Here is a 15773-nt window from a genome sequence, read left to right on the forward strand (position 1 = left end):
TTATTCCATTAAGTATTATTAAGGCAAAAATGAGCCATTGAACAGTTAAAGAGCTGTACTGCTCAAAGCCATCTTTTGTTTGGCAGCCTGAAGTTGTCCTTGAAATGTGACTTACATGTTTAACCGTCCCATCTTTACAGTGATGTTTGTAATGTTCCCTCTGACAGCTGTCGGAAGTGATGACGTAAATAGGAATGTGATTTTACACAAAACTGCTGTGAGGCATTTCATAGTTTCAGCATAGGAAGTGTGTTCAGGAAAGAACTCCGAAATAAATTATCTAAATTTCATTTTCTTTTCTTTCGTTTTTTTACAAGGAAAATGCAAAATAATACATTTTGTCATTCCCTCCACCTCCTGTGTACTCTGTCATGTACCATAAAGGCAAAAGGGCCTTCAATTAATGTTTTAAAAAGCATAATACATCTCATAGTTGATTTATTCACTTGTGGCATTTACAGGAAGAAAGTCAGCTTCGCAGCATGGCCTATTTATTAGGTACAAAGGTATGTGAGATAGGAACACGATCAATAACTTCATTAGCACAAAGCACAAAAGAGCTTGTCCTCTCTGTGGCCTCTGAACAGCACTTGTGAGTAGATCTTTTACAGATAGATGGGAGTTTTACAACTCTACAAGTACACCTTGATGGCTGTAACCTGTGAGCTGCACTGGATATAAATGAGTCATTTTACAAAACAGGCCCCATGTGTAAAAACAGAAGAAAAAACAAATGTCTTATTGTATATCTCTACAAATCAACAAGCGTCCAATAACTTCTATTATATTGTTATATTTTTGTATGCTTTAATATATTAAAATGTATTTTTTGAAAATACATTCATATTTACACATTAAATTGATTGATATTAAAATGCAATTGTGCAAATAATATAATATAAATCAGTTTATTTATGCTTAAACATCAATTTTATCTGATAGAATATCTAAAATATTGTATTATTCTAAGAATATCATATCGTTCGTGATACAGTACAGATATTAATATAAACGTTTTCTACAAGTTAGCAAAAATCCTAGAACTATTTATTTATTTATTGCATTCTATCATATATTCAAACTAATATTTGAATTGACATACAATGACGTATTTAAATTCATTTAAACGCTTTATTTATTTGTATTTTATTTATTTAATCAGGGACAATACACATTAATAATACATAATATGTAAATGCAGCAGATTTATCAAACACTGGCTAATTTTCATCCGTAGTCCCCTGGCAGGTTGATGTTAAGGACAGGAAAGAAAAGGGTAACAATTCTAACTGCCATATCAGCATGTCTATAAATGTTCACAATTTTGATTCAACAGCCATGCATTATATGATGGAATATGTAAAATATAAAAAAATCACCTGGAAAAGGTGCCCTTTTTATTGAAAGACCCAAATGATGTTGGTGTTTGGTGTTTCACAGGGTCAATATGAACAGTCCACCTAGCACATTATACATGCACATATTGTACATAAGCACTAGCACACACACATACTAGAAGGAATTTCAACATAAACTCAGTACTGCATTCTTGAATGTGATTTTTTTTTTTTTTTCATCCAGCAAAAGATTACTTGGAGCAATTTAAATTTTTGGTGCAATAATATTTTAAGCTGTCGCTCTCTTGTAGGTTTTAAGCACAATGTTTTGAAATATGGCATTGTGCCCGTAGTGACTCACAGCCCACTGAGAGACAACAGATGCTTCCTATCTTCCTTCTATTCTCTCTTATCCTCCACCCTTATTTTCTTAGGGTAATCTTTCCCTCACCAGCAGCCCCGTATGGCCCTGTGCCCTTTGGCCCAGTGGGCACGACATGGCATGTTCCACCCACATCAATGCGGGATCTTAGGAAGGCAACAGTGTTAGATAGTCTGACAACTGTTGGACAAAGAGTCGTTTGCTTTTCCTGTTGCGGAAGCATAATTGGAATTACAGAATGGGCACTAGAGAGACTTCCCGGTGATACTTTTCCTCAAAATGTCATGAGAGAGTATCAAGAATGCATTTAAACCACATGGTTATGGTTAAAGTTACCTTCAAGAGCATTTAGAATGGGCGTTTGGCTCATGTGAACAAGACATAAATTGATTTGTTTAGTATTTAATGAAGTTAGAAGCGTTTACAGTCACATCTCCATCCTCAGCATGGGGTTTCACATGATTGAGGCGTTCCTAGATCAGCAACATTCTTGGGAACCGACACTGGGGAAGTTTTGCTAATGAACTCCTTACATTCATAGTTAAAGGGGTGGTTGCATGCAATTTCATATTTTTATCTTTTGTTAGTGTGTATTGTGTTTTATCTTTTGTTTGTTAGTGTAATGTTGCTGCTTGAGCATGAACAGTATCTGCAAAGTTACAGCGCTGAAAGTTCAATGCAAACGGAGATATTGTCTTTTATAGTTATGGCAGTTTATTGCCTACAAAAACGGCCGGTTTGGACGAAAACTTCCCAGGTTGGTGACATCATAAACCCTTGCTAGTCACTGCAGATGAGACTTCTGCCCGTAATGGTAAGGGGCGTGGCGTTTCCAGACAACCTGTGCTTGGCACCTCAGCCAATAAAAGAACAGGAAACTACATTTGGCCATCTAACCAATCTAAGACCATTGCGCTTTTCGGAGGGAGGGGCTTCATAGAAGCAGGAAGCAAACGAGACATTCAAAGGACAGTGGAGACAGCAGTGTTCAGTAAAGGTAAAATATTAGAAAAATACTAGAAAAAACTATATTAGAAAAAAAAAGTATTAAGACATGTTATACTGCACCCCATAAACACAACCAAGCCTAGGAAAAAAACACAACCACCCCTTTAAAGGATTAGTTTATTCAAAAATGAAAGTTTTATCATTTATGTTGCCCTCAATCCACATGATTTTCTTCAGCAAGATTAATATTAACTTAAGCTTCAAATGCATACCTCGGGTCTTTAGTGCCCTGGGACGTCATTAACTTGCTCCCTCCTCTTCCTTTTTTTTTTTAAAAAAATGCCTGTTTTCCCATTAATTCTTTTTGTAAAAAAATGTTTAGGGTCTCTAATGACCAGAGGTGTGTAACAGTGTAAGTATATTTTTTTTGCACAACAATAATTTAACCTTTAATGAGTGAATAAGTGCAATTCACCTTTATTCCAGAAGGTCTGATACACAATGATGAAGTGACGTTTCCACTCATAGTTACAGCAGGCAGTAAACAAAAGAATAGGAAGTTTCATCAGCAAAACTTGAAATGGTTCAGTGATTTACTGCAGAGAAAGTACACAATCAAATATTATTGTCTGTCACTTGATGGTGGATCTGGTGAAGAAGCTTTCAGCGTCTCAGCGATCAAAATATCGATTTTAAAGATCTTGAAAAAATTTTTAGAATGTGTTTGAGATGGCAAATATGCTGAATATATTGGGAAATTAGCTCTGGAGAGGACTGTGATGATGGTATAAAACATCTGCTCAAACTGAACCCTTCCAAGCTCCAAAATGAAAAAAAAAAAATGCTGTATTTTGCTTTTCTGTAATTGTAACTCTGATATCAGGAGAGTTTTACATTATTGCAGAAATCCATCCATATTAGATATATATCCGGGTCGCTGAAGACACGAATATGTAATAATGATTGCCGAAACATTCATGCATTTAAGGGTTAAAGACATTTGTTTGTTCCCCCAATATTAAAAATCGCATCATAATTTACTCACCCTCATATCGTTCCGAACCATATCACTTTCTTCTGTGAAAGACAAAAGACAATATTAAGCAGAATGTTCACGCTGCTCTTTTCCATTTTAATAACTCCAAAGATTATATCCAATAAAGCACAAAAATTACAAAAGTGATCCATACAACTTAAGCACTATATTTCAGAGTTGTCATCTGGCTTCAGAAGGAAATGTAGCCCACAAAAATCACTATTTTCATAGAGCTTTTATGGAACCTAGTTTTACCTATTTTTGTTTTTGAAGTGTGAAAATGCACACATTTAACTTTATGGAATGGGATGGAAAAAAGCAGGGTGAACAGTCTTCTTATTATCTCCTTTTGTGTGCCACAGAAGAAAGTCAAATTATTTGAAACATGAGGATGAGTAAATGATGTCACAGTTTTATTTTTGGGTAAACACTGTCTTAAAGTTTATTTTATCACATGGCTTTGTTAACTTGTGTAGCATCATGTAGCAAGATGTCTCTCTCTCTCTCTCTCTCTCTCTCTCTCTCTCTCTCTCTCTCTCTCTCTCTCTCTCTCTCTCTCTCTCTCTCTCTCCACCATGAGTGAAATTTCATGCCACTCATCCCCGCACACACACACTTTCACTGCCTCTTTTTTATTTTATTCGAATGCTCACTTATTTGAGTTTTTATATAAAACAACTTACAGGCCACATGGAGGTCGGCAATACCATTTTTAAACCACGGAAGAAGAATGAGGTGTTGAAAGAAGAAAAAAAGAAACCAAAATAAGAAAACACATCAGCCATTTTTCTGTTTGTCGAATCACTTTTACCATGAACTAGGGCGTGGGTGTGATAAACTACCTTGATTTCCTTGGCTATGATCCCTCAGTTTTTCCTGGTGAGTCATGCTGCACTTCTGAAAATACAGTATTCTAGGCCTGTGTGAAATTGTAAATCTGTGTTTTTCACCTTTTTAAATACATTCAGTGGATTTTTGTATTTGCAATTTAATGACTTAGAAGACTTAATTTTTTTTTTTTTTCTCCTTCAAATGACACTGGCATGGTGAAATATTACTACATTTTACTTTGTCATTTATTTAAATATATTTTAAAGTGTAATTTATTCATTTGATGGCAAAGATGAATTTTCAACTCCAAATGCTGATTTGGAAACATTTATTATTATTATCAGTGTTGAAAAAGTTGTGCTGCCTAATATTTTTGTGAAAACTGTGATACTTTTTTTTCAGGATATAAAAAAAAGGAAATCTTTTGTAACATTGTAGATGTTCTGCCTCTTTTCATATATTTAATCATATATAACTGAATAAAAGTATGAATTTCTTTAAAAAAAAAATCTTACTGACCCCACATTTGTGGGTGGTAGTGTATAGACAGGTTTTTTTTGGTATGACTCTGCTTGGCTCGCTTTACTTTTGCTCGGTTTGCTTTTCCATTACTGTTTAGTACCACTTCAAAGTGGGTACGATTATAGATTGATCGTTTTAGTTGCCCTGCCACCTCGTCTACTGACCATGATACATGATGCAACTTCTTTTTTCAAGTTGTGTGCAACAGTCATTTAAAGTAAGTCGTTTAAAAAACGTTGTGCAAACAAATTATACCTCAGCGGCTGTTGCTCACTATTTAAATCTAGCGGGTCCGGAGGCTCGTGTTGCATATTTAATGCAGCCGGTAGTGACCATTCCCTCTGACCTGTGATCTGCAGTGTTCACATGTCAAATTTTACTATCACCATTAGTTCTAGGAACTAGCCACCAGGGTGGTTTCCTGAGAAATAATTTCCCTTAGGGCCCTTAATTTTTCCTGGTTGCATTTGCACCGCCAGTACGAACTCTGAAGAGACGTAGGCCAATCTTGTTGTTGTGACTTTTATTTTGACAGACTGAGTCTGAGCACACAGCTCTCCCATTCTCCATTAGTTTATGATATTTAACAGTCCTGTCTAATACTTTATTTGATATAATTATTATACATAGAAAGTAGACAGTATATGAAAAAGTATTTGCGTTTGTCGTGTGGTTGATGACCGATGTTGCTAGCTGAGCAGAAATACATAATCATGTTTTACTTGGTCCAAAGTTGCATTAAATTTCCTCCTAGCATAAAGGTTAAGGCTATTTTCCTTGTTCGTAGAGTTAGTGCGTGGAATAAATATATAGGCTATAATCTGTGTGTAGGTTTATATTTTAAATGACTGGTGCCGGTGTTTTGCATGTGTTCAACTAATCATGATACACTTATGTCACCTGTAGTTCCTATTCTGCTGGGTTAGACCCTTCTCTGAAATAGAAGCTAATTTAGATTCCCCAAAAGGAATTCCTAGAACTAAAATTCCTTGTGCCTGCGGTGCGAATATGAAAAAAAGCGGGTACTTCCACCAATAGTTTTCTAGGAACTATGAAAAGATTCCTCCGGTGCGAAAAGCCCCTATAATGTTTCCATCCTTAAGAAATATCCTAAAGTTTATTGATTGTGCTATTAAATATCCTTGTGCCTCTTGCCTGTCTCTCTGCCCCACAAAAACACTGGCCATCCGCCCACCCTGCTGACGGCACGCTGTTGGACTTCCTCTCCCCCGGAGGGTTTAAAGTTCCGCTTTCGGCGTCAGTGAAGAGAACCCTGTGAATTCTGGGAATTCAGAATTCACTTTCTCAGAATTTAATTTCAGGGAGCGGGATGAAATTTGATCTGCTATTAGTTCACTTCAACTTTTCACTTTGATAGGAATTACATATGCAACTCTAGGGTGGTTGCATGAACAGACCGTCTTTGTCTAACTGATGTCTGAAATGAGGCAGTTCAGAGCGCTCCCTGACACATGGAGGCCAGCAGTCTTTTTAGTTAATGCCGTTTACATCAGCTCCCTCAGGAGCTTTTGTCTGTCTGTGCTGTTTGCGGGAGGTGCTGGCCGTCCTCCAGCTAAAAAAAAAAGACCTAACTGGTTAATAAAGTTGCTGATGGAACATTCCCTTCATTGACTCTTGTATGGGCCTTAATTAAATGTCATGGGAAAATAAGGATTGACATATTGTTTTCCTAAAACATTTGCTTTGGGTGTTCATATTTCTGTCTATTAGGGTTAAAAAAATATTGATTTATTAGGTGTCCCGTAAACAAGTTAAGCTTTTTATATATAAACCGCACTAAAAGACTATGGATTTTAAAGTGACAGATTCTTGGGAAGCAGCCAGAGCAAGTTCCTCTAGATTATGAAATTTGTGTCTGACCTTCTGAAAAAGATTTAAGGTCATACACGCAAGCCAAGTGCACAAGAATGAAGCACACCGGCCTTCGATCTGTTGAGTCTGCCACAAAATAGCCTGGTATATAAGATGTGCCCTTTACTACGGTGTAGTGCAGCCATACTAAATTAAACCACAACACAACGGAATTGAACCACAACACAACGAAATCGCCACAACACAACGGAAACAAGCCACAGTGCAACGAAATCGCTACAACACAACGGAAATGCTCCTGACCACGATAGGGCTCTAGGAGTGCAGTAAAGTTAGTTTTAATTGGCAGACGTTCCCTTGGGCATCAAGTGCCGTGATGGAGAGTAAAAGTGTTTCTGAGTATAAATATGCAGCTATAATGCCTGTAGGTGATTTTGAATTGATATTTCATGTCGATATACAATGGTTACACACTTAAAACTGATCGTAGTGTTTATATTTTTGTAAGACTGGGCAATCTATAGAACAAATGCAAGGAAAACTAAATTTACCGCACTCCTAGAGCCCCCTTGTGGTCGGGAGCATTTCCGTTGTGTTGTGGCGATTTCGTTGCGCTGTGGCGATTTTGTTGTGTTGTGGTTTAATTTAGTATGGCTGCACTACTGGGCCACCGTACTTCACAGATGCTCTACTAGCATGCACACTTGTGATACTATTGACAGTGCAACATTATGTCTACTGACAGCTCTCTGTGTTGTCTTTGTTGCAGGCTCCGTGTTAGATGTGATAAAGCACATCATTTCAAAGGGGGAACACAAGACGGGTGTGTTGGATGAACCCAGTATAGCTACAGTGCTGAAAGAGGTCCTTCAGGGTCTTGAGTACCTCCACAAAAATGGCCAGATCCACAGGTAACACACTTCTCACTTTTGGAAATGTAAGCAGAACTTGCACACATTTATTTTGCAATCATACATTTGAATTGCTCTGAAAAACTCTTTCAATATATAACTTAAAAATGTAATGTAATCTCAAATTCAATAAATGCCACCTTGCTAATTGGCTACACAATGCTTTGATAGCATAAGCGTTAGCATAGCGCTTGCTGAATGAGGACGGTAATATAAAGCATTCCACATATATCTGTTCTCAAACTAAGCTCATGCTTCACTCATCACCATGATGGTAATCCTACAACAACAACAAAATCAACAACATCATTACCTATCATGCAGACCATAGTATGTGCGTTTGCAGAATAATGTTTCAAATAATTCAGAATAAAGGGTCAAAGCCGACTGTTTTTTTTAAGGAGACTGAGGTCTTTTAACATCTGCCGTCCACTGCTACATACGGTTTATCAGACAGTGGTGGCCAGTGCACTGTTCTTTGCCGTGGTGTGCTGGGGAGAGGGTGCACGTACAGGAGATCGAAACAGACTCAATAAACTTATCAAGAAAGCTGGCTCCATTGCAGGGACTGAATTCGATACTGTACAGGTGGTGGCGGAGCGACGAATAATCTCTAAGCTGAGATCTATATTGTCTAACTCCACGCATCCGCTATACACTCTTGGAGGGCTGAGTGAGACCCAGACTCAAAGACTGATTGCACTAAAATGCAAGTCTTAGCGTAGCAGGAAGTCCTTTCTATTGACTGCTATTAGATTATTTAATGATCTATGAATATACTAGGATTGACTATTGGAAATACATAAATAGGGTATTTACGTGTATATTAGGGTTCATTTTTATTGCATTTATGCAATTTGTTTAAGTGGGAATATTTATTTTTAATTGTTTTGTATCGTAGATTGTAAAAGACTTGAGAGTGGTGTTGTGCTCTTTTGAGTGTTGAAGCTGCCGTGACGATATAATTTCCTGTAAAGGATCAATAAAGTATCTATCAACATAACAGAAACTCTTCTAAACTAGCATAACAAAACACTAAATTGAACACTAAATCTCCCACTTAACATTAATCTTGTACACAAAAAACATAATATAACGCTTAATTTTGGCATTTACTGTCCCTTGAGAATATAAATACCAGCCCATTTTCCTTTAAATTTAGTCTAAATGAAAAGAAACAAGTTAATAAAACTCAAAACTAATAAAAAATTAAGATTACTTAAAGTGATACCTCACCCAAATATTAAAATTGGATGTGTATCTGCTCACCTCCAGGGCACACATGTATGTGTGTTTGTTTCATTAGTAGAACCCAAATTAAGTTGTTTAACTCTACCGTTGTTAATAAAATGTATGACAATGAGGTGTAATTCTATTCTATACTAAAAAAACACATACATACGAATCAATGTTAAACACAGCGGCTCATGATGACACATTGATGTCTTAAGACACAAAATGATCGGTTTGTGTGAAAGAAATACCTCAAATACAACACTATGTACATCAGCCGTCCCCGCGCCATCCTTGCCTGCAAGTGAGGTCAAATGAAACGCACAAGAGATCACTTCCGTCACTTGTATCCCATTGAGATACGCCATATCTTGTACATTCGACCTCACTAGCTGTAAGTGATGGTGTGGTTGCAGTGTTTGTACATAGTGTTGTATTTGAGGTTAAAAAATTATATATAAAAACTCTTTGGTTTCTCACACAAACCGATCGTTTCGTGTCTTAAGACATCAATGTGTCGCTACGAGCCACATGGTTCATTATGGATTTGTATGTCCATGTGTTTTTACTCTCATAGAAAACTCCCCATTGACATGCATTATACGAGCTACGGTTGGAGTTAAAAATCTTAATTTGTGTTCTACTGATATAACAGACACACCTACATCTCGGATGCCCTGGGGGTAAGCGGATAAACATCACATTTTCTTGTTTTGGTGAACTATTCCTTTAAATGTGTCAGTTTTGAGAACTCGAAAAAGAAAAAGAAAGTTCTAAATGCTCATAAAAGTTCATTTGTTTGAGCTATTTTTTTTATTTATTTATTTGAGTTGGCTCTACTTAAAACTATTTAATTATTTGGAGCGTTTCAGGTTTTTCAAGTTCAGGTTTAGGTTTCAGAAGATCACTTTTATTATACTTTACAGACTGTTTTTGTATGGAAAAGAGATGTGTAGATATGCATTCTACAGGAGGAAAAACAGCATACCAGCATGAGTGAGTAAATAATGACTAATTTGACTAAGAATGAATACTTTTCATTTTTAAATGAACTGTCTCTTTAAGACAGGACTGGCTTTAATACAAAGAAGGTCTGTAGGATGCCTCTGGATTGAGACTCCATTTAATCAGCCTAATCTCAGATGATGAATGATGGAATTAATGAATTCCGTTTCAGAATCAACATCTGCTTGAGTTTCCAAATGAAATCCATGGAAAAACTGAGTGAGCTGTCTAGTCTAATCGTACCCTTCGGTCTTTTATCATAAAATCTTTAAAACATACAAATCTCAGTTGATGTAGGCCAAGCATATATGGCCGTTTCATTCTCAATCTTTTAGTAAACTCATCAAAAATTCCTTTGCCAGTTTATCTGAGACATTCATCTTCAGACATCAATACACTCTTTGCGGTGATGACTCACTGATGGCTAATTTAAATCATCTGTCGGTTTCTCTCGCTCTTTCTCTCCCTTTTTATATTAATTGCTTTCTTCTCATATCCCTTGTTCCCTCAATACACGCACAGGCCTGTTAAAGCAGACAGTGTAAATAATTCACAAGCTTTTAGTCTGGTTAAATACCCATGACTTGCGAGCTGGACTCTGAATCTCAATGAAGGAGACCTTGTCTTTTGCTCTCTGCTGTGCCGCCTTTGTGACGGGAGGTAATTTTTGACTTGTTAGAAGTTGTTAGAGTCTTTTTTATATGTCTGACACAAACAAATAAGCAGAGTGTTTTATAGATGTCTGACACAAGGGCTCTAGCAAATTTATCCCCAAACTCTTCCAGCAAATTTGGGAGCATGAAATAGTCTAAACTGTATTGGTATGCTGAAGCATTAAGAGTTCCTTTCACTGGAACTAAGGAGCCAACCCTTGAAAAATGACCCACGCTATAACCCCCCCTCCACCAAACTTTACACTTGGCACAATGTAACCAAGGCAAGTAAACGTTACAAAACTCCGGGCAACCGGCAAAACCCAGACTCGTCCATTGGATTGCCTCACATAGAAGCATGATTTGTCACTCTGAAAGTTTGGAGGTCTGTAGCTATTGACTGCAGAAAGTTGATGACTTTTTTCGCACTGTGTGGCTTAGTTGCTGTTGTTTCCAATTGCTTCCACTTTATGATACTAGCAACAGTTGACCGTGGACTTAGTAGTGTGGAAATTTCACTCATTTCACAGGTGGCAACCTATCACAGTACCACACTTGAATGCACTGAGCTCCTGAGAGTGACCCATTCTTTCACAAATGTTTGTAGAAGTGTCTGCATGCCTAGGTGCTTGATTTTATACACCTGTGGCCATGGAATTGATTGGAACACTTGAATACAATTATTTGGATGGGTGTCCAAATACTTTTGGCAATATATTGTGTGTAAAGTTAGAATATATATCATATGTTATATTTATATACAAAATATTAATATTTAGATAATATAAGTTCTATAAATAAATAAATATTTATAGAATATATATATATATATATATATATATATATATATATATATATATATAGTATATACTTGCAAATATTTCTAAAATATATACACAAACGAGTGTGTATTTATATATACTTTAATATTTAGATAATATAAATTATATATATATATATATATATATATATATATATATATATATATATATATATATATATATATATATATATATATATATGTATACATACAGTATAAACATGCAAATATTACTAAAATATATACATAAAAAGAGCGTGTATTTATATATACATAATAATTATACAAAGTACACACATATATTATCTACACAAGCTTTTAATTAGCATGCGATTAATTGTGATTAAACGATTTGACAGCAATACTTTATATACACTTTTTTTCTGTGTAAATCTAATAAAAGGGCATTTTATCTACCTTCTAGAAGTGCATTATCATATAAAGCTAATAAGCATGAATTAAAACCCACAAAACTTCTTTAAGCATGTGTCAGGCTGTAATCTGAATCATTTGAGTGAAAGGTGAAGAGGGTTTGAGACCACATCAATGTTTGCATGCCTGTGTACTGCAAGGAGGGAGTCACACAGTACCCTCCACATCCCTGGAGGATGCAATTAGACACTGGCTTAAAGCTGGCATGAAGTCAGCTGTCAAAATGGAGTGAAGAAGCAAAATTCTTCATCATCCTCACTGCCCTGTGAAGTCCTGCAGATGCTTGTTAAAATCGCTCATCTACTCTCACACTCATTGCTTCTAGCTCGTACAGTCCTTCACCCTCGCCACAGTTTAAGAACAGTCTGTTTGTCAATGTAAAGCTTTTGAGTTTCTCTCTGCTCTGGTGTGATTGGACTCAAATGGACTCTTTGGGTCTGTCCTCACACTGAGGTTTTCTTTGTTATAATTGTCAGCTGGAGAAACCAGAACACGTTGTCATGGCTCCCACTGAGTGGTGACATCATTGCTCAGGCCGTAAGAGATCTGTATCTCTTAGATCTCAGGAAACCATTCCGCTTTTGTTCCGACATTCTTTGGATTGCCTAGTACAATCTGGGTTTTATATGGTGATGTAGTTGCATTCTGGGAAGTTTTTGAATGTCTGAACTCTGACACCTGTGGCATCATTCCCCTAATAATCTTCCAATGCTTCCTTTTCCTTCAAGCTTTCAAGTTTTATGAGAAACTATAAATAGGCCCTTTTGATCGTGTTCCTTTTTAAATGGATATATATATATATATATATATATATATATATATATATATATATATATATATATATATATATATATATATATATATATATATAGAATACTTAGAAATCACGGAGGGGTCTGAAATTGTCATCATAGGTGCATGTCTTCTGCATTATGAGAGACATAATCTAAAAAAATAAAATCCAGAAATCACAATGTATGATTTATTTGTATGATACAGCTGCACCTGAGAACACCTGAGAAAATCATTGTTAATATTTGGTACAGTAGCCTTTGTTTGCAATAACAGAGGTCATACTTTTCTTGTAGTTTTTAACCAGGTTTGCACACATTGCAGGAGGGATTTTGACCCACTCCTCCACGCAGATCTTCTCTAGAGAAATCTTCTCTAGTCGCTGAGAAACACGGAGTTTGAGCTCCCTCCATAGATTCTCTATTGGGTTTAGTTCTGAAGACTGGCTAGGCCACACCAGAACCTTGATATGCTTCTTACAGAGCTACTCCTTGGTTATCCTGGCTGTGTGCTTCGGGTCCTTGTCATGTTGGAAGACCCAGCCTCGACCCATCTTCAATGCTCTAACTGAGGGAAGGAGGTTATTCCCCAAAATCTCGCAATACATGGCCCAGAGGGTCTGCTGGTTTAAGCAAAGGAACCTTCTGTGCCATGCATGATTTCAAACCATGACGTCTTAGTGTATTACCAACAGTAACCTTGGAAACGGTGGTCCCAGCTCTTTTCAGGTCATTGACCAGCTCCTCCCATGTAGTTCTGGGCTGAAAGTGGGCATATAGCTAATCTTTGACGGCCAGGTCATCACTTTCTCCTCCTCAGTCACAAATCCAGGGGTTCGTTTTGACCCACAGCTGACCTTCAATGATCACATTAAGCACATTTGTAAGACTTCCTTCCACCACCTTCGAAACATCTCCAAACTCTGTCCCCTTTTAACCTTTCCAGATGCAGAGAAACTTGTCCATGCCTTTGTCTCCACCAGGCTGGACTACTGCAACGGAATCTTCAGTTGAATTTCTGGCAGAAATATCCAGATGCTTCAATAGATCCAGAACAGCGCTGCTGAGTCCTTATTAGAGTCCGTAAATATGATCACATAACTCCCATCCTTCACTCATTGCACTGGCTTCCTGTTTCATCCCGGATCGACTACAAAATCCTCCTGCTCACACATAAATGCATCACCGGACATGCACCTCCATATCTACAGGAACTCATCAGTCTGAAATCCTCCACCTGCACCCTCAGATCTTCAGGGCACCTGCTTCTTCAAGTCCCCACCACCAGGCTTCGTACCATTGGAGATCAAGCGTTCTGCCCTGCTGCACTGCGGCTCTGGAACCGCCTTCCCAGTGAGCTGAGAGCAGTACAGAGTCTGGACCAGTTTAAAGCTGAACTGAAGACTTTTCTGTCCAGAAAGGCTTTTATGTGTTGATTGTTTGTATTTTTCTTTATTTTTTTTTACTTTTTATTAATTTTTGTTATATTTTTCCCTTTTTCCATTGTTGCACTTTGACATTCTTTGGAATGAAAAGTGTGTTATAAATTAAATCTATTATATATATATATATATATATATATATATATATATATATATATATATATATATATATATATATATATATATATATATATATATATATATATATATATATATAGTTTACACTTATATATTTAGCATGCACTTTTATCGAAAGTGATTTAAATAAATAAAACAAAGGGATTCATCTTTAGGCAATAACACAGTGCTTACAATAAAAAGTTTTAAACGTTGTCCAGAATAGATTAGTACTGAAGCTTAAGTGTTAATAGAAGATAGAAAATAGAAGATTTTTATATTAGTTTTTTTATATTAGATTTTTAAAATTTATTAATTACATTAATCATCCTACTTTTACATACCGAATAGATAGCTTTATTTAATATAATTGAAAAAATATATATAATATTTTAAACTTGCATTTAAAAGTGAAAAGATGATTAACAATAGCAATTTTTGACCCTTTGTATCACAAGCTTCAGCCCCCTGATGTATAAATGTGCATATAATTGAAGAAAACCATATGCACATGTATAAATACAGTATTCTGTATCAGACATGTTCTCTCTTCTCAGTGCCCGGTCTCAGAAATATGCAAGCGATTTTCAGCTGTGCTCACAGACAGCAGGAGTGTTACCAACCACTCTAATAGTCTCCAAACATCTTTTAAACTTCAAGAACACCTCCGAATGTGCATGAGTTTGGAGTGGACATGTGTTAGTGTGTTTTGATTTGCCCAGCAGGAGTGAACAACTGGGGCCTCTCTCTCTCTCTCTGTGTGTGTGTGTGTGTGTGTGTGTGTGTGTGTGTGTGTGTGTGTGTGTGTGTGTGTGTGTGTGTGTGTGTGTGTGTGTGTGTGTGTGTGCGCGCATGCTCGTACTGCAGAAAGGTTGCAATTATGGTTTTGCACCCCTGAAGCGCATAATTGGATATCGTCATGGCAAGAGAATGTGACTGTTATGATAACAGAAACAAAGTCTTCTTATTATGTTCAAAAGTTAATTTACTCAATGCCATCAGCTTCAGTTTAAATCATATATCTGCTGCCCCCAACTGGACAGTAAAATATAATGCAAAGAAATTAAAATGATAAGATTACATGCTCATCACACAGGATGTAGTGTGATTTCACTCTGTAAATATATATGTGTGGGTCTGGGTGTGTATCTCTGTACAAGTATGTGTGTGTATAGATATTATACAGTATATTATTCAACTTTTATTTTAGATTTGATTAATCGATTTGACACTACTAATTGTAATGAATAATTAATGTAATGTAAGGCAAGTAATGCATTAAAATGAATAACCCGTTCATGTGAGCTGAATTTAATCATGCTAAATATATTCTTGTGGGTCTCATTGGCATCTTAAGTCTTAAATATAATATCACAAGAGTTCTGAATATCCAATGAATGTCCGTGATTGCGAGAGAAATTTTGCTTATAGAGTAACTTATCATTTATGAAAACATTTGGCTGGTTAACATTGAATATTT

The 15773-nt window shown here is 36.4% G+C and overlaps 1 protein-coding gene across 2 annotated transcripts in view; it reads left to right on the forward strand.

Annotated features, from left to right (window-relative positions):
• The window catches only part of oxsr1b (oxidative stress responsive kinase 1b), an 82339-nt gene that overhangs the window by 51628 nt on the left and 14938 nt on the right, over nucleotides 1–15773 (forward strand). For both annotated transcript variants that reach the window (XM_067435604.1, XM_067435605.1), the window contains exon 4: nucleotides 7659–7800. In XM_067435604.1, the coding sequence (XP_067291705.1) occupies nucleotides 7659–7800 (142 nt within the window). The remainder of the gene's footprint in view (nucleotides 1–7658; nucleotides 7801–15773) is intronic.

Source organism: Pseudorasbora parva, chromosome 24, assembly GCF_024679245.1.
Source record: "Pseudorasbora parva isolate DD20220531a chromosome 24, ASM2467924v1, whole genome shotgun sequence".
NCBI classification, from domain to species: domain Eukaryota; kingdom Metazoa; phylum Chordata; class Actinopteri; order Cypriniformes; family Gobionidae; genus Pseudorasbora; species Pseudorasbora parva.